Genomic DNA, 25,773 nt, shown 5'->3' with positions numbered 1-25,773 from the left:
GTGAGAATCATTATCACCGCTGCTTCCTGTGGTGTGGTCCAATCGAGCATTGAATCTGCCTCAGTTTTGGTCGTACAACCTAAAATGATATGAAAAGAATGAATGGACGGTGTGGATAAGACCCTTACATCACGGTGGCCACTCAAAGCTCCTGACCGTTCCCAGCTGGAGACGGGCGGGGTAGGACGCAATCCGCGTCCCGTACACAAACGGGCCACCTAATAATCATCTCCGCACAATCCAAATCGTGATGAACGGCTTGGATATTCCACACGACCGCAACACAGTCACGTGTAAGAGGCCAGCGTTTCTCCAGGGCTCCAGAAATCCCCAGAGCTAGCAGCGGCCACAGAGAGAGAGAGAGAGAGAGAGAGAGAGATTTCTCTCCCGAGCAAAAACACCATATTTTCTTTTTTCCCAAATTCCCATATTGCCCTCCTCTTCTTCAATCCTTATTTCTCCCTCCTCTCAAAAAAACCCGCACATACACAGTTCAAAGGAAAAGAGAAAAAACGAAAAGAAAAGATGGTGGAAGTAGCAAGCAGGGTTATACACGAAGTGCTTGGTGTAAGAGCGCAGGAGTTGGACCAGCCCATCATCGACTACATCGTCAATGTCCTCGCAGATGAGGATTTCGATTTCGGCATCTCAGGCGAAGGTGCGTTTGACGCTGTTGGGGAGCTTCTCGTCAATTCCGGATGCGTCTCCAACGATTCCGAGGGCCGTTTGGTAATTCAAAGCGATCGGTTTTCCTCATTTCTGTTGATTTTTTTTTTCTTTTCAATTTTTGATGTTTTGTTAATATTTTGGAATTTTGGTGCGTTTGGATGGACTAGTGGATCGAGAATTGCGATAATTAGCGTACTGATGGATAGTGCCTCCATGCCTGTTCTGTACAATTGCGCATTTGTTTCAGCGTTCCAGACCATTTATCTTACTGGGCCTGCTATGGATGGGAGGTTCCCCAAAAGTCTTCCAGATTGGGAATTCCTAGCCATCTGATGATTGGCCCGCCCCCCTTTAAAGGAGTTACAATGTTGGGCTTTTTGTTGTTGTTGTTGTTGTTGTTGTTGTGGTTCTCACTAGCTGTCAGTACAAATAGTAAGAATGGTAATTACAGTTAGTTAATTCGCCATCGGTCCTTCTTTGGATAATTTGTAATCCTGCGCCACTTGCTTAACAATATTTGTTATATTACAAAAAAAGAGATCATTTTTCCATGGAATTGTACCAGTTACTGCAATTCAATTCGAGAGTGCATCCAAATGCAACCTTATTGCCTACTTGGATGCACCCTCAAAAGTGGATTTTGACACCCAACGCTGTTTTGAACCAAACCCATTTTACTTTTCTTTGTTTCAATGCACTTTCACAAACCCCGTCCGAACCCCCACTCATTGAAATGGGTGATAAGAACCTCACTTGCCTATAGATTGGTTTCGGGAAAATCGACTGACGAAGTCGATACATTATCATCATCATCTAAACCTTATCCCAATTAATCGGGGTCGGCTACATGAATCCTGCTCTGCCATTCCACTATTAAGGGCCATACATTCAGTTAGAGCATAAGTCATCGAGTCCTTTGTTACTATCTCCATCCACATCCTTTTGGACCTTTTCCTTGCACTTTTAGAAACTTCAACTTGTACCGACTCACTCCTTTTAAATGTTGTAGTTCTTGGTCTCTGTTTGCACATGACCCCACCATCTAAGGCTACTTTCCCTCTTCTTATTATCTATTAGAGCTACTTCCGAGTTCTGTTGAATGCACATGACCAAATGTTGATACGTTTCGAAAGATCAACCGACAAAGTCGATTTGCACTTATTTTGTACACATCTTCAAAAGAAGCACTTATTTTGCAGGAAAACCCCTTTTGTGGTAGTTGCATCCAAATGGGCCCTTAGTGAGTTGGTACAAGGCTGTCAATGTCCTGGATTTTGAACTGCTCAGGCCGGCCCTTTTCAAAAATTGATTTTGCTCAGTTTGGGCCCGGACCATTCACAGCCCTATTTGGGGATGCTTGTTTGTGATTGCTTTTGTCTGTGCCTCAAATTGAAGGAATTATATGATCCTTGAGTTGGGGTTATGCACAGTATCCTTGTCCTTGAGTTAGTACACGTGCTGCCCATTTCTGTGCAATCCAAATTGCTTAGACAACGGGAAAAGCTGGGATTTTGGGGAATCCCACATATTTGATGGTCCCGGCAGTTCAATGGTCTCAATGAATAGGCGACTAGCCCAACTTGTACAAACTCAATGTCTGAAGACCATATAATTCCCTCTTCAGTCTAATTGTGTACAAGCGCATATTAAAAACAATCCATGAAATAATAAAATGATCAATGCTCATCTATCATGGAAATTTAGGTTTGCGGAAAGATCTCCGAGAAATTTGGAAAGCATGGGTTGGTTAAAGACAAACCAGCTGTACGAAGTCTCGCAACGCCTTTGAGAATGTTTGACGGGATGGATGAAGAGGAAGCTCCAAAGAAACAACCGGAGGTGCTTGATGGCCCCGTTCTATCTGAACGCGATCGAGCAAAGATTGAAAGAAAGAAGAGAAAGGATGAACGGCAGAGAGAGGTAAACCCAATGAGACTAAATTTGACGCTTGATTCCTTAAATACATTCTGGTGTTCTAAAAGCTTATTGATCAATTTGGTGCTTGGCTGGGTCAGCTCAGTCTGGCTATCGTCTGAGTATCTAGTCTAGATTCCAATTCTATATAATTGAGTTGGTCTTTCTCCTAATAGAATTGCCGAGTTCTTAAAGAATTGACTGAGTCAAATTAGGGGTCATTTGGCTCCTTGGATTTGGATCTTAACTTTAAGAATTCAAATATATGATTAATCCTTGAGATTTTCATTCTAACAGTTGTGTTTGGCAGCTTGCATATTCAATCTTAGGTGGGTTTAAAATCCACAAAATTCTAGGGTGGCAAAAATGACTTTATTCAAAATACAGGATTGAAAATCCTCACTGCCCAAAATCCATGTTGCCAAATGGCCCCTTAGCGGATTCCAATTTGTAAAACTGATTTACAAGCTGAGTCTGAGTTTCTTAGTCTTGTCAAATCTATTTCTTCAATGAGGGAATGTATGATGCTCGATCGGGCATTTGCTCGATTCAACTCTCCTTTTGGTGATCTGTATCATTCATATGGTTGGCCCCATGGTGGGGGGTGATACCTCCAAAATCTCCCCTACTGGATTATTCTGTCACTGTTGGTTTTAATTTTCTATCCAATTAAATATCATCTGACTGGGGAGATATTTGTGCATGTACTTTCCCATGATGGGCCCCACCATCAATGGCTTAGTTATTGAAATTGAAAGGTGGGTTCTTCTTGCATCTAGTTTGAATAAAACAGCATTTCCTTTTGATTAAGCATCAAACTAGTATCAGTTTGATTATTTTTTCTGTTTGCAATATTTACAATGTATGTGCCAATTTCACTAAACAGGCCCAATTTCAAATGCATTTGGCGGAGATGGAAGCAGTTAAAGCAGGCATGCCAGTTGTATGTGTAAACCATGGTACTGGTGAGGGTGGACCAGTTACCAAGGATATCCATATGGAAAACTTCAATATCTCTGTTGGTGGTCGTGATCTTATCCAAGAAGGCACAGTGACGCTTTCTTTCGGAAGACACTACGGTGGGTTACTTCTGCAGATTCGGGTATTTAAATACTGCATGGTTCCCAGTCACATTTTGCCAGCGCAGCCATTAACTTTTAGTACAACTCCCCTTCCAATTGTGTGAAACAATATGCACCACCACCACCACCATTTCTATGGGAGGAGATCTTGTCCACCGGCTTTTCTGTACTATATACGTGGCGTATGTATTTGATATCCGAACCATTCATTCACCAGGGACAACCATGAATGAGTCACCGACCAAAAGTTAGTCATTGGACAATCCTAACCATCTAAAAAATGATCCACAAAGGTCACTGAAATCCAGCCACTGGTTTTTGCATGTAATGTTTTTTTACATGTCTTGGATTGTCTGATCATTGTGATTATCAGTCTATGTTCCATTCATGCAGCCTCATGAGGAATTAACAGTTCTAATCATCATATACATGTGCCATGTGTACGGCATGGAAAGTGGGAGGACAAAAATTGAGTCCTCCCAGGTGGACTGGTTCTTCTCACATTATATAGATAGGTGTTTTCTTTTAATTTTGGTTTAATTTTTGGAGTTTGCTTATTGTCTCTTTTGCTTAGAATTTTGTGTCATCATCAAGCTGCAGAGAAGTTGGTCAATCTTCCTTTCGAGTGACTACAGGCTTAGGAAAAATAGGTGTTGGAGAGTTGTAATCATGGTGTGCCGTAAAGGCCGTTACGTTGGTGGTAACTGTTACACGTTGCAGGGTCGTAATGGTCGTGACAACCATTATGGAAAAAATGACTTGTAACTGCCGTTAACGGCCCATTACGCCCCTTGTAAAGGCTGTAACAGCCCCGTAATGACCTTTTATGGGGCAAATACAGGTTTTTCACAAAATTTTTTTTTTTTTCAATGTTATGGGGTAGATATGGTTTTATTTTATTTTTAGAATTTTCCTTTAATAAAAAAAAAAGATACCGTAACAGCCGTTACATAGGTTGTAATAGCCGTTACGACCCGTATCATAAAGGTAACAGTGGTGGTGGCTGTTATGGCCACCGTTACCATTACGGAATACCTTGGTTGAATTAATTTCATCTAACATATGGAGGGTGAGAACAAACATCTTGGAATGCCAAGCCCAACTAATGGTTTAGATATTGTTATGTGTGCCAAATCTATAGGAAGTCAAATGCTGCAGTGGACATGCCGACTTCTTGTGTCTCACATCAATATCAAACTAGTACTGTTACTTTCCTTTTGGACTCGTGTGATCATGTGCCTTTTTGTCTTCCTAGTCATTAGTAATGAAATTACCAGCTTCGGAAGAAAAAGAAAAGAAGAAAAACAGGCATTTATTATTATTATTATTATTATTATTTTTTCATGTTGGTATAGATCAGCTATCCTAGTCCTACCACGTTCAGATTGAGAGAAGAAGACTGATTTATTACGCTGCAGTTTAGACTTTCAAAGTAATTACTCAGTTCCATGTATTGTTGATGCATTATAAATGATTTTGCTGTTTATTCAGGTCTTGTTGGGAGAAATGGTACCGGGAAAACAACTTTCCTTAGGCACATGGCCATGCATGCAATTGATGGTATTCCTAAGAATTGTCAAATATTACACGTGGAGCAAGAGGTGGTGGGTGATGATATAACAGCCGTGCAATGTGTTCTTAACTCCGACATTGAAAGAACCCAGCTCTTGGAAGAAGAAGCTCGTTTAATTGAACAACAGGTGCTAATAACATCAGTTCTCATTGGAGAACAGCTGTGGTTGTTTTATGACCTGCCCTTTTATTTTGTGGGGTGCTCCATTATACTTGCAGGTCGGGTGGTGCTACTATCAGCTACTGTGGCACCAGCTAGCCGTGTGGCCCACGTGACGCATGCATAAAATCCAACCCATCCATCGTATGTTTCAGGGCATGTTACTCTTAGGGCCTAATATTAGGTTGATTCGTGAATCATGTGGGCCATACCACAGGGAACAAGTTGGGAGGTAACATCCACCCTTGACTTGCATGGAGGGCCCCGTGTTGTATATATATCAAATCCAGGCCATTTAGAGCCTTCAACTGGTCTGGATGAAGGCTCAGGCTGAATATTAGACTGTGTCAAAATTTAGGTGGGCCCTTGTGTAAATAAAGGGTGGGCATCACCTCTCACATTGTTCCCTGTGTCTTGGCCCACTTTAGTGTTGTATCAGGCTGGTTTTTGACCTCTCAAGTTAATATGAGGTGACACATCAGATGGACGGATTGGATTGTCTCAGTACATCACGTGGGCCCACATATGGCCGGTACCATCATAAGCTTATGGTGATACTGATACCACTTGAGTGCACCCCCTGTTTTGTTCATTTCCATTGTTTGTGGGTTGGAGCTACTTCCCTTTCTTTATTTCCTTCGTATATAACAAACCTACTGAAGTGCTCATTGTTATCATGAAGAGGGCAATTGAGTTTGATTCTCCAACAGAAAAGAGCAATGGGCAGCTTAATGAGGCAATTGACAAAGATGCTGTGTCGCAAAGACTTGAACAAATATATAAAAGGCTTGAATACATTGATGCATATTCCGCAGAGTCTCGTGCTGCTTCTATTCTCGCGGTTAGTTCTCTAAGCCTACATCTATGTATATAAGCTGCACTTGTGTCTGAAATGATAGAATCTATTCTAGAGTGCATGAGTTTTGGTTTCTTACAGTCATTCTGATCTTCATGGATCCTACTATGTACTTGGGAAATAGAAAATGGACATGGAAATTTGTTTGCTGATTTCTGAGTTTGACAAGGCCGAATTGATGAAAATGAGTCATGGGTTTTGGCATATGGCATATCTTGGAGGTGGCTGATCAGTAGGATTGTATAAATCAATGGGAATGTGCGATTTTGTGGCATAGAGATGGGGTGAACTGCACACTTTAGTGGTCGGTGTATCATGTTAACATTCCTAAGAGGGGTTTTTAGGGGGTAGCACCCACATTTATTGATAGATGGACTTTTGCTTTCTACTTATGAATACAATGGTGTAGGGTTGTACTATGGTAATGTCAGTAGAGGAAAAGGGGTGTGTTTATCAATCAGGGTGGGTGTTTAGATGTCAATTACCTTCCAAGAGTAATTCTCAGTTGGCGTAATTGAGCTTATTTTTTTCCAGGTTTCATTGATATTTTTTTTCCTTGAAGTGATTGCACTTTGTTGGGTCTGCTATTCCTTCTCGGTTGATTGCCTAACTGCAACAAAAACTTTCAGGGTCTTAGTTTTACTCCAGAAATGCAGCGAAAGCCGACAAAAGCTTTTTCTGGAGGATGGCGAATGCGAATTGCTCTTGCACGTGCTCTATTTATAGAGCCTGATTTGTTACTACTTGATGAACCTACGGTATTGTATCCATGCGATGTGATTTGTGCTTTTCTTTTAGAAGTATTAAATAACACTTTGCCCATCTTTGCAGAACCATCTTGATCTTCATGCGGTTTTATGGCTGGAAACTTACCTTGTCAAATGGCCAAAGACATTTATAGTTGTTTCTCATGCTAGAGAGTTCTTGAATACGGTATTTTATGTACATTGGTCTTATTTTTGGTTCAAAGATGATGCATTTAAACTCTATTGGGAGAAATTATAAAGCAGAAACAAATCATGTTTCATGGAACTTTTGCTCGGCCCAGCAAAAACTATACACAAGGGCACATTTTAGTGATCTGTATTGTTCTTTTGGTGGGCCTTATGGTGGATGAGCGATACTCCAAAAGTCTTTCCCATTTGATGATAAATGTGGACAGTTAGGCGTAATTGTCCATTTCCACGATCATCTCCCACCAGCAAATTTTCTTCTTCTTCTTGACCCATTATGGTATGGGCCATGCACCAATCTCCACTATCAGATCTTATGGTGATGGGGCCAACCAGATCAATGGACAAGATTATGGAAAACTAAGCTCCACCCTTACTGTCGGTGGGTTAAGCAAAAACATTAGCAGTGTATGATTGTTTGAGAAGGAAACCAACTATCATTTGTGTTTTTAAATTGCACGAACTTCTATGAACCTTTCTTTCAGGTAGTTACAGATATACTCCATTTACATGGACAAAAACTTGTGTCTTACAAAGGGGACTATGATACGTTCGAGAGGACACGGGAGGAACAACAAAAAAATCAACAGAAGGCCTTTGATTCGAACGAGAGGACAAAAGCCCATATGCAGGTCTGCAGAATACTTCTTATTTTACCATCCTCTCCTACTTTTAGTTCATGGAGAACTGCATAATGGTGTTTAAGTTTGTCTCTAGCCATCCAAAATCCCCATTGATTGAAGCAGAATGTGTAGATACCCACTGCCAGCCAAGGACCCATTGACTTGTACCACAGTGGGTATATAAACGTTGAAAAGAAAGACATCAAGGAAGATTTCACTGAGGGGAGCGGTTTTACCTTTTCCATGCTGCTTTTTCTTTGAATGCCTTGCAACTGTTTGGATTAGTGGAGAACTCTAGAAGACAGTGGATAGGAAATTGATTTCCATAGATGTGATGTTTTCCTGTGATTGCAAAAGCAAAAATAGGTGTGGAAATCGATTTCCTTTTCCACTGTTTCCCAAAAAATGAATGGAACTTTTCCCAAAAGAAACCTGTTAAATTAGATTTCCATGGTTACGAGAGACTATTGTCACTATTTGACCTTTGACCTTTTAACATTTCTATGGAAATCATGTGTACTAAGATAAATAAGATATCGTAATTTCTTTTCCACACATTTCCTTTTGCTCAGATGTGTGTTTGGTTTTTCATATCCATGTTTTGGCTTCCACCAATCCAAACAGGCCCAAACTGAATGTGTTAATAGGAGGTTTGCTAAGCCCTTGCATGTGTTAGAGCCCTCTTCATCCACTCACAAGCAGGGCACCAATATGGCACACATGAATGTGATTTGATCTTTCCATATTGCAGGACACTGTTTAGATATTCTGGCCAAAAAAATCAGGCCATTTCACTCACGTGAGCCACAATTCACAAAACACATGGAAGGCTATAAAATTTATTTTAACTGTCTGTTGGTTTTGTATATGTTGGCCCAGCTTAAGAGTGAAATGACCTGATTTTTGGACCAGAAGATCTTAATGGTGTGAGCCAACCGATGGAAGGTCATATCTCGGACATATGTGCCATATTGGTATTAGTGTGTGCATGTGGTTGTGTGGGCTTCACAGTTCACATGCGTGGGCTTAGCAAACCTCTATTTAAGAGTTTGTTTTGCATGTACCCAACTCAGGACCACCAACTTATGTGTTTCCCTCTGATTGATACAGAAAATGTATTAAAAAGCAATTAAGAATGAACTATTTGACAAAAAAGAAAAATCAGGAAAAAATAGGAAAATGAAAAATATATTTCACAAACTAAGTAAACGCATGGAATTGACAAAATGTGGATACCTTGAGCTGTTGATAAAAAAAAAAATGGACAACTTGGGGCTAATCTAATTCCATAAATGAACTTGGGTAATTGGATTACACGGTATACCTTTGTCTGGTTGACCTGACATTCTGGTGACTCACTAGAGTCAAATACTACATGGGTTTTCATGCCAACTGAAACCCAATATTGTCTCCAGCTCTTCAAGTTTTTGTCGTTAAGACCGCAAAGTACTAGCTGCAGCCACACTTTTCCATTCCCCATGTGTCACAACAGTTGGTGTATCTATAAATCTATATAATCCATATCCATGTCTGTATATTTAAGAAAACTGAGATTGTGGAGGGTAGGCCATTCTGCTTATGGATTGTCCTCTTGAAATAGTGTAATCCAAATTAGTTGGATTATAGAACTTGCCTTAATTGTTTGTTACTCTTGCCACACTTCTGATATGTAATCTCAGTTGTAGTGGATGTGGACCATCTTCTCCAGCTTGTAGGCACCAGCTGATTTGTCTTTCTTTATGAGTGAGTGTGCTCCAATTTCTCTTACATCTGGAGGAAGATATGTCTGAGATCTCATGGCGAGTTAGGAGCATCTTCTCCATAATTTAACCACTAGACCAGGTGAAATTTGAAATAAAAAATTAGTTATATTGAAACCCAACAATGTTATACTGTTATTTAATATTTAAATTTGAACTAAGTAATAAGTATTACTTGGGTTAGTTCGTGCGGGCCACTCTTGCCATCTTCGTTCTAAAGATTCTTGTGAATATGTGTATGATTTAATCTGAGACGGAAATAATTTAGTCTCAATTAGAAATTAACATCAAGATAATGTTTTGTATATACACAAATATATATATATATATATATATATATATATATATATATATATAATATATATGTGATTAATGAACCTAGCTTGTATAGTGATGGTTGGCTTCATTTTGCAAATCACATTTTAAGGCCTGAAAGTACTTATGGATGGGTGGAGAAGTTGTTACTGTTTGTTTGAAATTATTGATTAACTAGAAAAGGGTTTCCTTTCCCCAGGCTACAAAAAAAGGAAAAAAGAAAAGAAAAAAGAAACAGAAAAGAAATGACAAGAAAAAGAGAGTGCTTGTATGAATATGCAATATCATGGAAGTTGGACATTCTTCTGTTCTACTATGGATATTTTATGTGACATCTTATTTTTCTTTTGCTCTGCAGGCATTTATTGACAAGTTCCGTTACAATGCAAAACGGGCGTCTCTTGTTCAGTCAAGAATCAAGGTTAGCTAAGTGCTGATGTTTCTTTATGGTGTTAACCTTGGTTAAATGGAACTTTTGAGTATCACTCTAAATGATTGTCGTATAAAAGATGTTACATGTTGACGCAGGACAGCCCTAATTATGATGCATGCTCATGGACATAATTAAACAGCGGAAATAAAAGGAATAAATGATCTAAAATTCTAACAGTAATCATCATAACTGAGAAAATCATAAAGGAAACATGCAATGGAGCGGGCCATCACCACAACCATGGATTATGGAATTCAATTACTACTTAGGTTGGATCCGGCAAGGGATGAGACCTCCCGATCTTGCATGGTCACACCCAATCGATCAACGAAGATCACTAGTCCGAAGAACCAAGAAGTTTCTCGGATTGGGGATTTGAGAATTTGGGGTTTAGGGTTTAGATCGGTTTTCAAGATTTTGATCGAAGAAGGATTAGCCAAAATTGAAAAATAGAAGGAAGAAAATTATTATCTTGAAGAAGTTAGAGGGGCACAAGAAGAAATTAGAAGAAGAAGATCAAGGGAAGAGAAGAAGCACCATTAGAGAGAAGAGAGGAAGGAGGCAACCAAAGGGTTTGCTTTTCATTAATCAATAGTTAAAATTCGAGTTTAGGGCTTTAGCCCACTTAAATAAGCAAATAAAGACATAAAATTACTAAAATACCCCTAGAATAAGCAAATAAGGATAAAATTACTAAAAGACCCTTAACTAAGTCAAAAACGCGCAAATAACATAAGTACGGGAAAGTTTGGGCGCTCGGTCTTCTTTCTCCAATCTTCCTTCACATGTGTCTTCCCTGAGTGGGGTCTTCTATATGTCCAATCACATGTGAAAGGTCTTCAGCTCCTCAATAGTCGCCTATCCACAAGGACGACACTTGTGGTTGGCGCTTTCTTCGTTGGTACACCTGGAATGCGCTTGTGTCTGCATCACATGTTCTCAATTGATTTTGCCAATTTGAACTTAGATGGTGGCACTACTCAGGTAGGTTGGTTTGAAGGTCAACCTGAGCCCCACCCAACCTGCAACGTGACCCGACTCGAATTCCAACCCAATGTGCCCAACCCAAACCCTATCTGAATTCCTCCATACTCTAAACTGACCCAATCACCGATCCAAATAGATGTGATTATTCCCAGCCTGACCTAACCTGACCTGAATTTGCTCAGATCAAACTGGACTTTTCCAATCCTAATCTGTCCCTACCTAACCTGAACTCGGGTTGTTTAAGTCAGGTTTGGGTCAAACCAAACCCAAGTTGCAGCCCTAAACTCAGACCTCTAATAAAGTTGCCTCTGAGGTCTTGACTGCTGGTTAGTGCATGTTTACTTTCTGATCGAGCCTGACAACTATGAGATTTTGCTACTTTTGGTTCATGTGGCTGTTAATACAATTTGATATTATTATCATTATAATTGTGTATATATTAACGAATTATATGATCCTCAGGTCCTGAGTTCCTACCTGTGGGTCTTGTAGTATGATGATCTAGACCTTTGATTTGATGGAACCTCCTAGGTATAGTCGTATAGACCATGCCTCAGAAATATCCCGACTGGACAGTCCTAACCCTTTGCTCTGTTGTCTGCAAATAGATGGTTAGGAAAACTGCTATAATGGTCCAGATTCAACTGAACAAGGCCAAAGATTGGACAGAGACAAGGGGGTCCATGTACGAGAGGGCACTTCCATCAATGATCTGGATAGCCAGATCGTGCACACCACTTCTAGGAATTCAGGATTTGAGGATAATACATATTCCTGAACCAACTAACATATAATTCCTCAAACACATGTATTTACACTTGTCATTTCTTTCTTTGGAATTCTTCAGGCATTGGAGCGGATGGGTCATGTGGATGAAGTTGTCAATGATCCAGAGTATGTTGTCGTCTTTGTGAACTGTGATATCCACTTTGGTTTTGTTTTCACGACTAATCGAAACATGTCCATCACAATGTTAAAAAAGAAAAAGAAAAAAAGAAAACGAAAATAATGTCTAGCACACTTCCTTGAGAATTTTCAAAACGTCTCTCTTCAATTGGTCTTTATTTCAGCTTTCAAGATGGCTAATGTCCTTTACTCGTTTTTCGGTGTGCAGCTACAAGTTTGAGTTCCCTACTCCTGATGATAGACCAGGCCTGCCCATAATAAGTTTCAGGTCTCTCTCTCTCTCTTCAATATTTCTTCTAGGAGATTGAGATTGTTTATTGCTTACCTCGGTGGTAGGGCCTGAGCCTATTCCTCAATGGTTGCCAGCCTTCATTTCAACATTGAGGTCTCAGGTTCAAGCTCAAGTTACCTATAAAAAGAGATTGTTTATTGCCTACATTTATTTCAGTTTGAGAAGATACTACAAGTTTGAGTTCCTGCTCTTGCAGGTGTATTTACATGTTTGTATACACATACATGCATGTATAGTGTTACACACAAATAATCCACACATGCAGATTGTGTGTATTTGTCTCATGAAATGTATGATCCGAGTCGATTTGACCTGGTGAGATTTTGAGCCAAGTCACTATTAAACTCACTCTAACCATTGACTCAGAGATGACTTGGCAATACTTGTTGAGTTGTACTGATGACTTGGTCGAGGCAATACGACTCACAATGGCCGAGTCACCCATCTTGTCAAACTGTGTGTGGTGTGTGCATGATGAAAATGCATGATCCAAGACAACTCAACTCAGCAAGATTTTGAGCCAACTCACTATGAAACTCACTGTTATCATTAACTTGGTGGCATGATCTGACTCACTATGAAAATTGTTCTTGTCATTGATTCGGTGAGTCGGACTGATGACTCAGCCCAAGTCACTCTTCTTGGCACACTAGTAACTCGATAAAGGTAAAAACGAGGGGATGTAGTTTTTAAATCATGACCTCTGCTGTGAAAGCCAACTCTAGCAATGCACCACCTGCTCAGTCGTGTTTATTTTAGCTATTTTATTTTATATCTTGTTATAACAGTTAAGTATTTGTGAATTTTTTTTTTTTTTTTTTGGTATTAAATATAAAGCTGAGTTGAGTAAAGACTTGGCTGAGTTTTAGAGTAGACCCGACCTGGCTGGACATTGAGTCGAGTTGAGTTTTTGGGTTCTTAAACTATGGTTCTGTTGTATGCCAAGTGTGCACATATATTCTGAATTTCTCATGCTTGTGGTTGCAGCGATGCATCTTTTGGTTATCCTGGCGGGCCTCTCTTGTTTAAGAATTTGAATTTTGGGATAGACCTTGACAGCCGCATAGCAAGTAAGGATCACATGTAAAATCTTCTTGTTTTCTGTATGAGTATTTCATATTAAATTTTTATTAGACTGAGCTAGTGTTGTTAAATCTACATCTCATTCTGAGGGAGAAATTGGAGTGATTTCCTTGATTTTAGGACTTAGACAAGTCTGATGCGACTTGTCTGAGTCAACTTGGACTCGTAGGACTGGTTCTGGATCAATACCATGAGTTGCCGAGTTGGGCTGATTCAGCCTCGACTTGGGCAAGTCCCGACTTGACTCAGGACTGAACAAGTCGGTCTGAGTCGCTGAGGCTTTTAACTGTGGGGTTTTCTCTAGCATTTCTGTTGCATTATGTAGCATTCTTTGGGTCTCTCTAACTGTGGTCACAGCAGAAACTCTCTCTCTCTTTTTTAAATTTTTTATGAAAAAAAACCTTACCTGTTTATCTCTTGGTGCTTTGTGTTTGTGCATTTTTGATTTTTTATTTTTTGATATGCTAGTGTCACGTCCTAGAAGCATAAGGAGAATTGGTATGAATTCATAAAAAAGTAGAATTGGTATAAAAGAATGCATTATGAGGAGCATCTGAAAAAAAATAAAAATAAATCCAGGTATAGCATCATAAGAGTGGGTGTTAAAATCACATGTTGTTTTTTGATATCATCTCTATTTCTGTGTATTTAGCAAGTATATGTATATGTTTAGTTGCCTTTGTAGTCTGTGTGTGGCCCAATTTGTATGTAATGCTGAATGACGTTTGGAGCTATTCACTGTAAAAAATGGCACTTCAATATAATACTGTTTGGGACCCAAACTTCATGCCTCGTGGAGGTAACGTTCTCGTTGCTCCTAAACATAATTATGCTATTTTTACTGGCTGCTGTATTTGATACCCCATAAATATCATTGCATCAAAATATACCCTAAGCAAGGTTCTAAACTTTTATCTTTGGAGCATGTCTCTGTAAGTCTTGGATGATATATCTGGTGTCTTTTTTTTTTGAAGGGTATTGGCATATCTAGTGTATGGCCTGTTTCTTTGTGAATTTTGGCCACGTGAGTGCCTTTCAGTGATAAATAGAAAAATAGTGCAGCATCTGTTGTGTGATTTTCAATTGCCAGCCATCTATAGACCATATCCACTACAAGAACAGTCTCAATCCACCACCCTGCAGGCTACATGTAAGCACAGGGTGACAAATGCCAATTCTTGAATGAGCATGAGCAAATCAAGCTCCTCTTTATCTGCTCTTCTATGGTTCTTGAGGTGGAGAAATGTTAAATGGATACAACTAACTTTGTTTACAGACTTATTGCTTAATGCCAGACACAAAGTGGTGTGTGCATATTTCTTTTGGTAGCCTAGTTATGATCCTTGATAATTTTAAACTTTTGATCACGAATTTTTTTGTGCCTTGCTTTTTTCTCATGTTTGCTCCCTCCTTTGCAGTGGTTGGACCAAATGGCATTGGCAAGTCAACTATACTCAAATTAATATCAGGTGAACTTCAGCCAAGCTCTGGAACAGTTTTTCGTTCTGCCAAGGTATCTTTTACATCTAAACCTTCCTAATATAATACATTTCTTGGATACAGTTTCTGCTAATACTCTGTGTTCTGCTACTTGGATAGTACTGACCATCTGCTGCTCTCTCTCTCTCTCTCTCTCTCTCATATATATATATATATATATATATATATGAGATTTTTCCATATAGCCATTTGATCTGTGGACAAAAAACCTCCCGCTTTTAAACTATTTCTCAAAACCTGCCCATAGTTTTTTTTTTTTAAAAGGTGAGAAACACACTCTTACACCCCCACGCATACGTGGGTCCTTGAACTCATGACCTCAGAGTTGAAACACAACGTCTACCATTGAGCCATGAGTAGAGACCCAAAACCGGCCCATGGTTTTCACCGTTAGACATGAAACCACCTAACTACGAATGGGTTTCTGTATTTTCGTATTGATGAAACTGCCTTCACTTTACCGCACTCGGCCATTTCCACTCAACATATTGGATTCATTGCACTGCCAACCTAACCCTGACTGTACGTGGGGCCTACCTTGATGTTTGTCAGAAACCCATCCCGTCCATCTGTTTTTCCAGCTCATTTTAGGGCATGGACCCAAAAATGAGGCAAATCAATGTTGGGCATTCAATCTCACTATTTCTTGTCGTGTGGCCCATTGGAGGTTGGTATCGGCCTCATTTTTGGGCCCATGCCATAAAATGAGCCGGCAAAACAGATGGACGGGGTGGATTTTCCATAAACAGCCCGTGGCCCCACAAATGCTTTAATGATGGGCTTTTATATTTATATATATATTTAAGAAATAATTTAAAAAAAAAGTTTTTTACATATGCACTCACACCCACACTTACACCACAGTGGGTACTCGAACCCATGACCTTGTGTTGAAACTCTTGTGAGTCTACCACCGAGGCATGCGTAAAGACCCACTGTTTTGTGTTCATTTGGTCCACTTAAGCTTTGTATTGGCCTCGTTTTTGGGCGCATACCCTAAAATGAGATGGCAAATCTGATGGACCGGTGGATTTGTTGCAAACTTCATGGTGGGTCCCACTTATGGTCGGGCAACCCTCACGCTTTGGACTTGAATGTCCAACAACCTCTCTAAACCTCGTTTATTGACGTTGATTGACATGGAACCCTAACTCTGACCGTATGTGGGGCCCACCTTGAAGTTTGCAAGAAATCAGAAATCCACCCCATCCAAGACCCCAATATATTTCAATGGTGGGTGCTCTTTTCCACTATTTCCCTATCGCGTGGCCCACGTGAGCTTTAGATTTGCATCATTTTTGTGTCCATGCCCTAAAATGAATTGGAAGAATAGATGGACGGGGTGGATTTGTCACAAACAATCTGTGGTCCCATGGATGTTTCAACGGTGGAAATTTCCGATGATGTTACTACATTCAACTTTCCCAAACCCCACCTTCCGATTCAAAACATCAAACTCTAGCCACATATTTTGTTGATGGAAATTACCGATGACCCATGCTCTGGCATGTGACCCCACCCCCGACCAAGACCCACACGTGCTCCTCTACAACGAACTCCACCCCACATTCCATCTCGAACACCATCTCCCCAACCAACTGTCCGATCTCCACCATGTCACCGTCTATGCACACATTCGGTGCACTTGTGCAAGCGAACCTGCTCTTAAGCTTGGTGGGCCCCACTAGTCTTGCCACCTCCTCGCTCACCTTAATGTACGCATCTTTCACCAGGAACACGAACTCCGTGCTTGAATCTATCATCGTCTGACTAGCCCCGCAAGAATCCGCTCGAAAGATTAATTGGGAGATGTTCAACCTCCTGCCAGCGATTCATATCCCTTCCATCTCGACTGTATAAGCTGCCCTATCGAGATACGGAAGGAACACACCTATCTTCATGCAGAGGAACGTAGATTGTATATTGACACTGCCAATAGCGACGTCTCTAATGGATGCTGCTTTGTGGGCTCCACCGAGAGGCATGATGTGTGTTTTGTCTGCACTGTCTATCCATTTTTGGATCGTTGTTTTAGGGCATGAGCCAAAAAATGAGGCAGATTCAAACCTCAGGTGGACCACACCACTGGAAAACAATGGTGATTGACTGCTCACCATTAAAATCTTTCTAGGGCCCACTATAATGTTTCTTTGCCATCCAACCTATTGACTTGGTCATACAGACCTGGATGAAGGGAAAACACAAATATCAACTTGATCCAAAACTTTTGTGGCCCACATTAAGATTTGGATATGCTTCATTGTTGGGACCATGCCCTAAAATGAGCTAGAAAAACTGATGGATGGCGTGGATATACAACACTTATATCAAGGTGGGCCTTACGGTCAAGGCAACTCTCTCTAGTCTAGTAGAGTATGAACTTGATGGACATGAAATTTGTCCACTTGGTATGTATTAAATTAAACTAAATCCATTAAAATGTTAGGCCGCCATTGCCAAGTGAAAATCCCAAAATCGGGTTGTGTGAATGATGCTAATGATTGAGTTATGGACACTTGTTTGTTGAAATAAGACCATTAGATACTTTTAATTCTTTAGTCCACTAACTGTCAAATGATCTAATACTAGGATGAAATAAGCACAAGTTAGGGCCAATTGCATAAGTCGGGACCATTGGATATTTTTCATTCTTTACTATCCAATAAATGTCTACCAATATGAGGCTAATTATATTAGTGGGATGTGTGCCAATAGATTGCATGAATTGGAGGTCAATTTGGGGCATCAAGTGGTCTCCCAAATCAATCCCAAAATGGTCCCAAATTGGCGACACTATTCATCCGAATTTTATTTCAAAATTTTCTTAAAATTTATTAGAGGATATACATTTGTGGAATGTGTCATAGCTTGCATGAATTTGGAGCCGATTTGGGGGCATTTGAGCCACCCCGCAAATCAGCGACACTATTCATCCGAATTTAATTTTAATCTTTTCATATAATTATTAGGAAAGAGTGTTGTCAAATGCTCAAGGATATGTATTAGTAGGATGAATGCCACACATAACATGAATTTTGGGACTATTTGGGGTCATTTGAATGACCCCCTAAACAAGCAACATTATTCATCCAAATTTAATTTCATTAAAAAAAATTATCTTGGAGAATGATGTTAAATGCTTAGGGATGTGCATTAGTGTGATGAGTGCTATAGCTTGCATGAATTGTGGGGCCAATTTGAGATCAATCTAAGCCTATCAAGTTAATAAATTCATCAGACAGCCTGATACTACACTCTCACCAAAGATTCGACCGTTACACTACCATAAACATGTTCAAACAAAACATGAATACATATTTGAAATATTTAGATTATTTGGGATTTTCTGGTATTTTTCTAGATTTTTCTGGGGAAAAAGAAAAGACCGATATGCTGTTACGCCTCTGTATTGGCTGTTACAATTGATACCTGTATCGGTAATGGTAGTGACTGATACGACCATTGTTACCGATATAGAATACCTTGCCTGTAAACTATTTTTGTTCATTTAATAGAAAAATCAAATACGACATGAATGTTGATGCACTTGGGTGGTTTTCACATGCTCTTATTTAGTAGGAACTCATGCAGTTTGCATTTTGCAGGTTCGAATGGCCGTCTTTAGTCAGCACCACGTTGATGGGCTTGATTTATCTTCGAATCCGCTTTTTTATATGATGCGCTGTTACCCAGTGAGTTCCTATAGTCTATATGCTGCATTGGTATTTATGTATTTGCAGTTTTTTTTTTTTTTTTTTTTTTTAAAAAAAATTTTGAAGCCCTTGATTTTCAGAAACAGCAGGCAGATATAGAAATACTTGAACAGAGGTGTTAAGATGGGGAATTGATGTATTACCTTTTTTTTAATTTTTAATTTTTTTTAAATTATTATTATTATTATTATTATTTTTAAAATTTTATTATTATTATTTTTTTAATATTGAAACGTCATGGGCACTTTAGCCATATTAACAGTCTTAGTCATTTCTGAAAACTCTAGACTACATGTGCTTTTTCCACCATTTCTTAAATGGTGGTCACTCATTCACCATAAAAGTGGCGTAGATGTATGTCAATCCAGACCACATCCGATTCACAGGCACCGTGATATACTTTCATGTTTTGTTCTCTCAGGGCGTTCCTGAACAAAAACTCAGAGCTCACCTGGGTTCTTTTGGTGTCACGGGCAATCTCGCGCTTCAGCCTATGTACACTCTGTCAGGTATATCTCTACCTTCCAATTTCATCATAGTAATAGCATGGCTTAAAGTTTGAAATAGGATTTGATACATGTAGGGTCCCTTGAGTGAGTCAGAACGTCAATCTGATGGGCCTCAGCATGATGGATGGGGAATGTCCCTGAATTTTCCTGATCATTGGATCTGAACTCATGATCTTTTGCTTGCTTTCCATTTAATGTGGGGAGTTGCTGTGTATTTTTTTCTAAACTTCCATTTGTAGGCCAAAGATTTTCCAATCTTGAAGACATTTTGGGGCATGTCCTATCTTACGTGGGCAGTGAATCCCATCAGGTCAAGATGGTACTAGGGCTGTAAATGGGTCGGGCTCGGGACTGTTAAAATCAAAATTTTTAATATGCCCGGGCCCATCAGGCCTGGATCAAACAGTTCAAAATCTGGGCTGAAGCCGAACTGAGGCTCAGCAGCCCTAGGTGGAACATAAGAGCAGTGAAACCTACATGTATCCTGCGGTTCAGCAAACTATAATGTTGCTGAGCACCCAATATAATTCCTATTGTTTAGAGACTCAAGATCAATTTGAAGGTACTAGGGAGCTGAGAGCCCAAGTGGGTCGACTCGATTGAGTGCCAAGTTGATCAGCGAGTTTTTTGAACATTTTTTCTAGATTAAAAGCAATGTGACAAAGCGTTTTCTCTAAACTTTCTAGCTTCCGACTTTCTGCGGAGACATCTATATGTGGGTCAATATATCTATTTTCAATGTTTCAGGTGGCCAGAAAAGCAGGGTTGCATTTGCAAAGATTACTTTCAAAAAGCCACACATCATTCTACTTGACGAGCCATCGAACCATCTTGTAAGTCTGTTGAAATGACTTGAGCTCTTCTTAGTGTCCTTCACATGACACATCATCTTTGCTGAGAGGTTTTGAAACTGAAATTTGATTTGGACTGTGTGGGCCCATGTCCAACCCAACTGGAAGCTTAGGTTGAGTAATAAATTGTCTTTTACTTATTTCTTTTACTTCAAGGACGACACCCTTTTATAATTTTTTTAAAAAATCATTTCTTCCTGCACGGTTGATGCCATCTGAAAAATAGCTTGAGGCTCTTTTGCACATAAATGAGTTGGGCAGGCAGTGTTTTGCTGCCACCAGAAATCGTGCATTGTGTCACACATGCTGGATCCAAACCCTTTATTAGGTGCGCCCTCATGTGACCCTATACTCATAGAAAAATAGGTCCATCCATTCTTTGGTGGGTTACAGTAGTGGGTTAAATCTGAACTGTGTATCAACTTTCAATAGGTGCTGAGACATTTGTCACTTCTGTTGGTCAGAAATGAGTGGGAATGATTTTTATTGTCATCAAAACGGGTCTCATGGTGCTATTTTTATAAAATAACCGTCTAAAATTTTTAGATTTGAGTCTTTCCGGGTTTTCTTAAACTTCGTTTGTATTTATTTATTAGTCTCGAAACTTGATTTGCTTTGGTTTTGAAGTGCTTAATCATGTAGCAGGCCTAATGTAAGAGATGGCAATAGAGATCAGGCAACTGCCCTGTCACATTTTTTTTTTCACTCCTAAATGTGTTACATTTGGCAGGACATCTGAGGGGCCCATCAGGTGCCCAAGAATAAGTCCAGTCCATGTATCAGGTGGGTGACATGTATGAAATAAATGGTTGGTTAAAACATTTGCCAACGGTCCACTTCTAATGCAGACATGTGGTGTGCCTGATGAGTGGGCCACTGGGCCAGGCCATTTAAACCGTGAGGCCCACCTGATTCATGGCTTAGATATCCTCAATATGTGTCCAGTTGGCACATCTGACCATGTATCGAGGTGCATGGGCTCCCCAGTACTCGGAATCAGGAAAGCAATGGTAGAATGCAGTAAGCACAATATTAGACTTGTCTTTTCCAGCATGTGGATTCATTTGGAAGCATCATTCCAAAAAATAACGCCCTCTTTGGAAACGACTGTTAATGGCTACCGTCCCCACTCACACGAAGTTTGCTTTGCTTGGAAAGTGTGGAAGACCCATTCTGCATGAGCTGTCCTAAATGAGCGAGCTAATTTCTTCTGACAGATGAAATGAGCACGATGGTCATTCCCTTGATGCAAATTTCGTAATGTGTAAACAACATCGAAACATGTCCCTTTCACTGAAAAATTAACTGCAACCAAACGGGCTCTGTGTTAATTCGATAGAAATTGATGATGAATGTAATCGGAGCTGTTGTTGGCTTTTGCAGGATTTGGATGCTGTTGAGGCGCTGATCCAAGGTCTTGTCCTCTTCCAAGGAGGGGTACTCATGGTATGTACCTCTCACCTATTTTACTTTCTTTGATATGATGGATCTTTTCTTTGGATGTTCAATTCAAATGAAAGAAATACTGTTCTCTTTCAATAGAATCATCAATGGTACACATGGGGCCTCCCTTTCGGTGTCTAAGCCGTCCATCTGGTATCATGGGGGTGGGCCATGCCCAAGTATCCCCCACATTAGATATTGCTACCCATCCATTGATGGCACACAGATGGATGATTGTAATTTACAGCCAGTGGTCCACATCCAATGGGGCCCTTCCAAACAGTTAGGGTCATTTCAAGGTGGAGATTTCTGGAGGACGTCCTGTCCATGGTGGGCCCCATATAAATGATTTGGATCACCAAAAAGTGTTCCTCACATGCTGACCACACTTACAGTTACCTAATTCGGTGGTTGATCAATTTGAGTCGGCAATAGTAGTAACTCATTGGTCTGTTGTTGTAGGCTCATTTAGTTCATTTTTGCAATTTGTCTAATTCATGGGCCAGACTCAGCTAGTTTGATAGAGGTGTGCAATGTTTTAATATGTGGTATTCTGCAGAATTAATCAACTGATTCACAATTAGGGCTGCAACTTGGGTTTGGAACAATTGGAATTTGACTGATCCAACCTGAGTTCGGGTTGCCTGGGTCCTCGGGTCAGGTTAGGGTTGGAAAACTGTTCACTCCCCAAGTATAGGGTTGTGATGTAGTAATAAACTCGGTGAGACCGAGGTCGAATCCTAAGGGACTGATACCTGTACGTTATCTGAAACTAAGTAGAACTAGAACTAGACTAAGATAAAATCTAAATCGAATGTAATTTGATGAATAATGATGAAATAATTATCTAAAATTTTAAAGAATTCAGGGAAAGGAAACTAGGGATTCAGAGGATCCACTTGTAGAGATCAGGGAGATCTTATGCCTGCATCAAAAACTCAACTGGACTTAGAGTCCATCTTCATCCAGTTAAAGGGTGTAACCATGAAAATTAAACTGAACTTCCTTTGATATAATTTTAAAGAGATGAAAGGTATATGAATTAGAATGGATTCCATCACCAAACCATGCCCAGGAGACAAAGTAAACAACATAATTAAACTAATTAACAACTAATCAACAATGTATGAAGGTTAGGAAGGGTACCATCATCCGACCATGCCCAGGAGACGATGGCGAACAACAGGGCTTCCTCCCGTCATAAACATAAAAAGGAAAGGACCATGCTCAAAGCTATCGCAGACCCATTGTAATTTTAGTCACAACAGACCATTAAAAACTAAAAACATTCCCTTAATAATCAAACTAATATCAAGTTCAGTTCACAAATTAAAATTAAATCAAAGGCATAAAGTAAAGTCTCCCATTACGCTACAAGCTTCACCTCTTAGCCCTAGCTAAGAGGTTTAGCCACACATAAACATAATGAGGCTAATCTCAATTAAACATAAAGAAAATAAAGAAACCACCTATCTCTCTCTCTTTCTTCCCACGCTCTAAGCAGATCTGATGCTCTCAGCCGAGATTGGATTCGCCTTGGCGATGCTCACGTTCTCTCTCTTTTATAACCTGCATGAGGCGGTCGGCTGGGAGAGTCTGTGCGTAACTCCTTACGCAGCAACATGAGTCGGTGGCCTTTTCGCAGCCAAGAAAGTGTGTCCCAACTCCCTTCTGTCCTTGCTTTCTTTCGAAAATATCCACGTCCCTTGGGACATTTTTGAACGAACTACATGATGGACGGTCTGGATTACCCATCCGATGGTGATCAGAAACACAAAAGGGCCCATAGCGTCCGCGTTTATCGGACGCAGAGCCTGCTGCGTAGTTGCACTGATGCTTGGTGGGACCTGTGATTGAAGTCTGTGGAGAAATCCACTCCGTCCACAGAATTCCTCTCGGAATTTAGGTCAGAAAAGAATGGTTTTGGATCGCCCTTGATGCGGCCCACTTGATCGATCTTGCGGCAACGATTCTGCCGTTGGAATAGTTGGGACACCGTTCTTGCTATCTTCTTAAAGTTTCGACACCTAGGTCCTAGTAATATGGACCCTGGGATTCTAACTGACGGTTCGGATTGGACCTTTGATGTGTGATAGTGGCCCACAAGAGTTGACCGCAACTCCCTGTTGCGAAACAGAGTCGCCGCAAGTCGACTCTGTTAATTGCGTTGGTCTGTTTCTTGAAGTCAAGTGGAAAATCCACTCTGTCCATTGGTTTCAGGACGAAAAACCATCTGGACTTGCTCGGTTTTGGATCCAAACTGTGGTGTACCATGAAATTGTAACCCAGCCGTCCATCCTGCGTTTAAACAGAGACTACGCGTATATTCATGCATGGGACCAAAAGGACACCTAGGCTTGGTCTTGGCCATATCTTGAGACAGGTGAACGATTCGGATCATCGAACCAGATGATGAGTGGGCCCCACTACTGACAAACGGACGGACAACGTCCGTCCGCTGTTCCTGCGCAAGAAGAAGAAGAAGACGCTTCCCGTCTTTGACCGGGCTGACCGTCCGGTGCACAGTCGGTGCGTGTACACTATCTACACTTACTGTATATTTAGGGTCCACTGTGATGCTTGTGAGAAATCCGTACCGTTCATCCGTTTTCTCACCTCATTTAAGGCGTTGAGTCCAAAATTGAAGAGTATTCAGAGATCAGGTGGGCCCCACTTAAGGATTTAAGGGGCTGATCTGTCCGTTGGGCCACTTCTACAGGGATCGAACGGTTGAAATTCTACGTGTACGGTTAATTCATGGTCCTCAGGCTATGTATGAAGTTTCGAGCCGAGCAGATGGTGGGAACCCTGTGATCTTGCATTCTGGACCAATTTCGGGCCACTTGAGCTTCAGTTTCTCGATTTTCTCAGATCTCTGGTATGTAAATCCGTCGATCTCACTCCCCTGGGGTCCATCCCTTGCCTTGGTGATTCTGGAGCGTCAAATCCATGCATTTAGCACCCTTTTTCAGTCCAAGCTCGTAAATACACCTTGCATCACAAACACGATTAAATCGAGCCGTTAAACAGTACCATGTTCGTAAATCCATGTAATAAATGGGGTCTAATATGCAATATTTGACCCTCAACAAAAACTCCAACCTGATTGAAATCGAGTTGGCTTCGGCCTGAGCAAATTCTAGCTGGATTAAGTCGGGTTAGGAATAAGCACATTTTTTTCGGTTGGGTTTGGCTTGCCATTGGGTTGGGTTGGTTACATTACATCAAACTGCTACTTAGTTCGCTTGAGTTGATTCACGGTTCCATCATGTTCCAAGTGAATTGGGTAACTATCATGGTTTTATGACTTGGACGAGTTTGATGCAACTCATCTGAGTCGACTCGGACTGGTTTGGTCCGATCTGGTTTGATATCACGAAGCACCCTCTGACTCGGGTAGGTGAGGCTGATTCAGTCCCGACTTGGGCGAATCACGACTTGACTCAGAGCCCAACAAGTCTGGTTGACTCACCAAGTCTTTTTAAGTTTCAACCGTGGCAACTATGGTATAACTTCGTCTCAGTTCCTCTTTTCTCAAAGAACTTCAATCATCATCATCGTCGAAGGCTTGTCCCAACTATTCGAGCTAGCTTCCATTTTTTTATTATATATATTTTTAATTTGATCACATATTTTCTCTTCGTATTTGCAGGTAAGTCATGACGAACATCTGATATCTGGAAGCGTCGGCGAGCTGTGGGCGGTGTCGGAAGGCAGGGTAGCACCGTTCCAAGGGACATTTCAGGATTACAAGAAGATGCTTAAGTCATCTTGAGAAACGCGAGGATGAATCGGCAAGCTTTCGTTATTTCTTCCACTTGTAGAGCAGCATTTCCTGTTCCCTGCTAGCCAGCACTGAACTGGGGTAACTATAATATAAGGTACAGAAATGTCATGGAGCTTGAGCGTTGTAAGCTAAAGGTTAGCAACATGTCCTAACATGCCTTTGAATGGTGATGTAGTTGGTGGGCCCGAGTAGAAAGAGGCTTCCTACTCAGATATCCGGGTCTTATTCTGCAACAGTCAAAAGTGCGTGTATGAGATTTTGAAACATGGTTTTGCAATTTATTTTTTATGATTCCTGCACGTATGTACTTCATATTGTTTTTTATTTTTATTTTTAAAGGTAATGCCTGTCATGGTTTAGTGATA

The 25,773-nt window shown here is 40.5% G+C and overlaps 1 protein-coding gene across 2 annotated transcripts; it reads left to right on the top strand.

Annotated features, from left to right (window-relative positions):
• Positions 1-315: 315 nt before the first annotated feature.
• On the top strand, positions 316-25,773 carry LOC131230239 (ABC transporter F family member 3). Of its 2 annotated transcripts, XR_009163938.1 has the most exons (19): positions 316-729; positions 2,374-2,589; positions 3,470-3,662; positions 5,157-5,365; positions 6,080-6,238; positions 6,883-7,011; positions 7,085-7,186; positions 7,692-7,838; positions 10,263-10,325; positions 12,172-12,218; positions 12,439-12,498; positions 13,510-13,592; positions 15,024-15,118; positions 18,711-18,797; positions 19,240-19,327; positions 20,075-20,160; positions 21,562-21,624; positions 25,274-25,502; positions 25,584-25,773. XR_009163938.1 is itself a non-coding variant. In XM_058226073.1 (18 exons), the coding sequence occupies exons 1-18, from the start codon at positions 526-528 to the stop codon at positions 25,394-25,396; spliced, it is 2,154 nt and encodes a 717-aa protein (XP_058082056.1). In that variant the 5' UTR covers positions 317-525; the 3' UTR covers positions 25,397-25,773. The 2 variants fall into 2 exon arrangements, 1 of the variants encoding a protein (XP_058082056.1); XM_058226073.1 differs by having other exon boundaries at positions 317-729; positions 25,274-25,773.

The sequence above is a fragment of the Magnolia sinica genome, chromosome 17, assembly GCF_029962835.1.
Source record: "Magnolia sinica isolate HGM2019 chromosome 17, MsV1, whole genome shotgun sequence".
NCBI lineage: Eukaryota > Viridiplantae > Streptophyta > Magnoliopsida > Magnoliales > Magnoliaceae > Magnolia > Magnolia sinica.
This window is presented reverse-complemented; position numbering and strand designations above follow the sequence as displayed.

What these genes read in the sequence shown, in the direction of transcription:
- LOC131230239 (XM_058226073.1), top strand. Translation starts at nt 526, where the DNA reads ATGGTGGAAGTAGCAAGCAGGGTTATACACGAAGTGCTTGGTGTAAGA. An exon ending in GGACAAAAGCCCATATGCAG is followed by an intron (nt 7,839 to 10,262) that starts GTCTGCAGAATA and finishes TTTGCTCTGCAG; the next exon opens with GCATTTATTGACAAGTTCCG. An exon ending in CTGCCCATAATAAGTTTCAG is followed by an intron (nt 12,499 to 13,509) that starts GTCTCTCTCTCT and finishes TTGTGGTTGCAG; the next exon opens with CGATGCATCTTTTGGTTATC.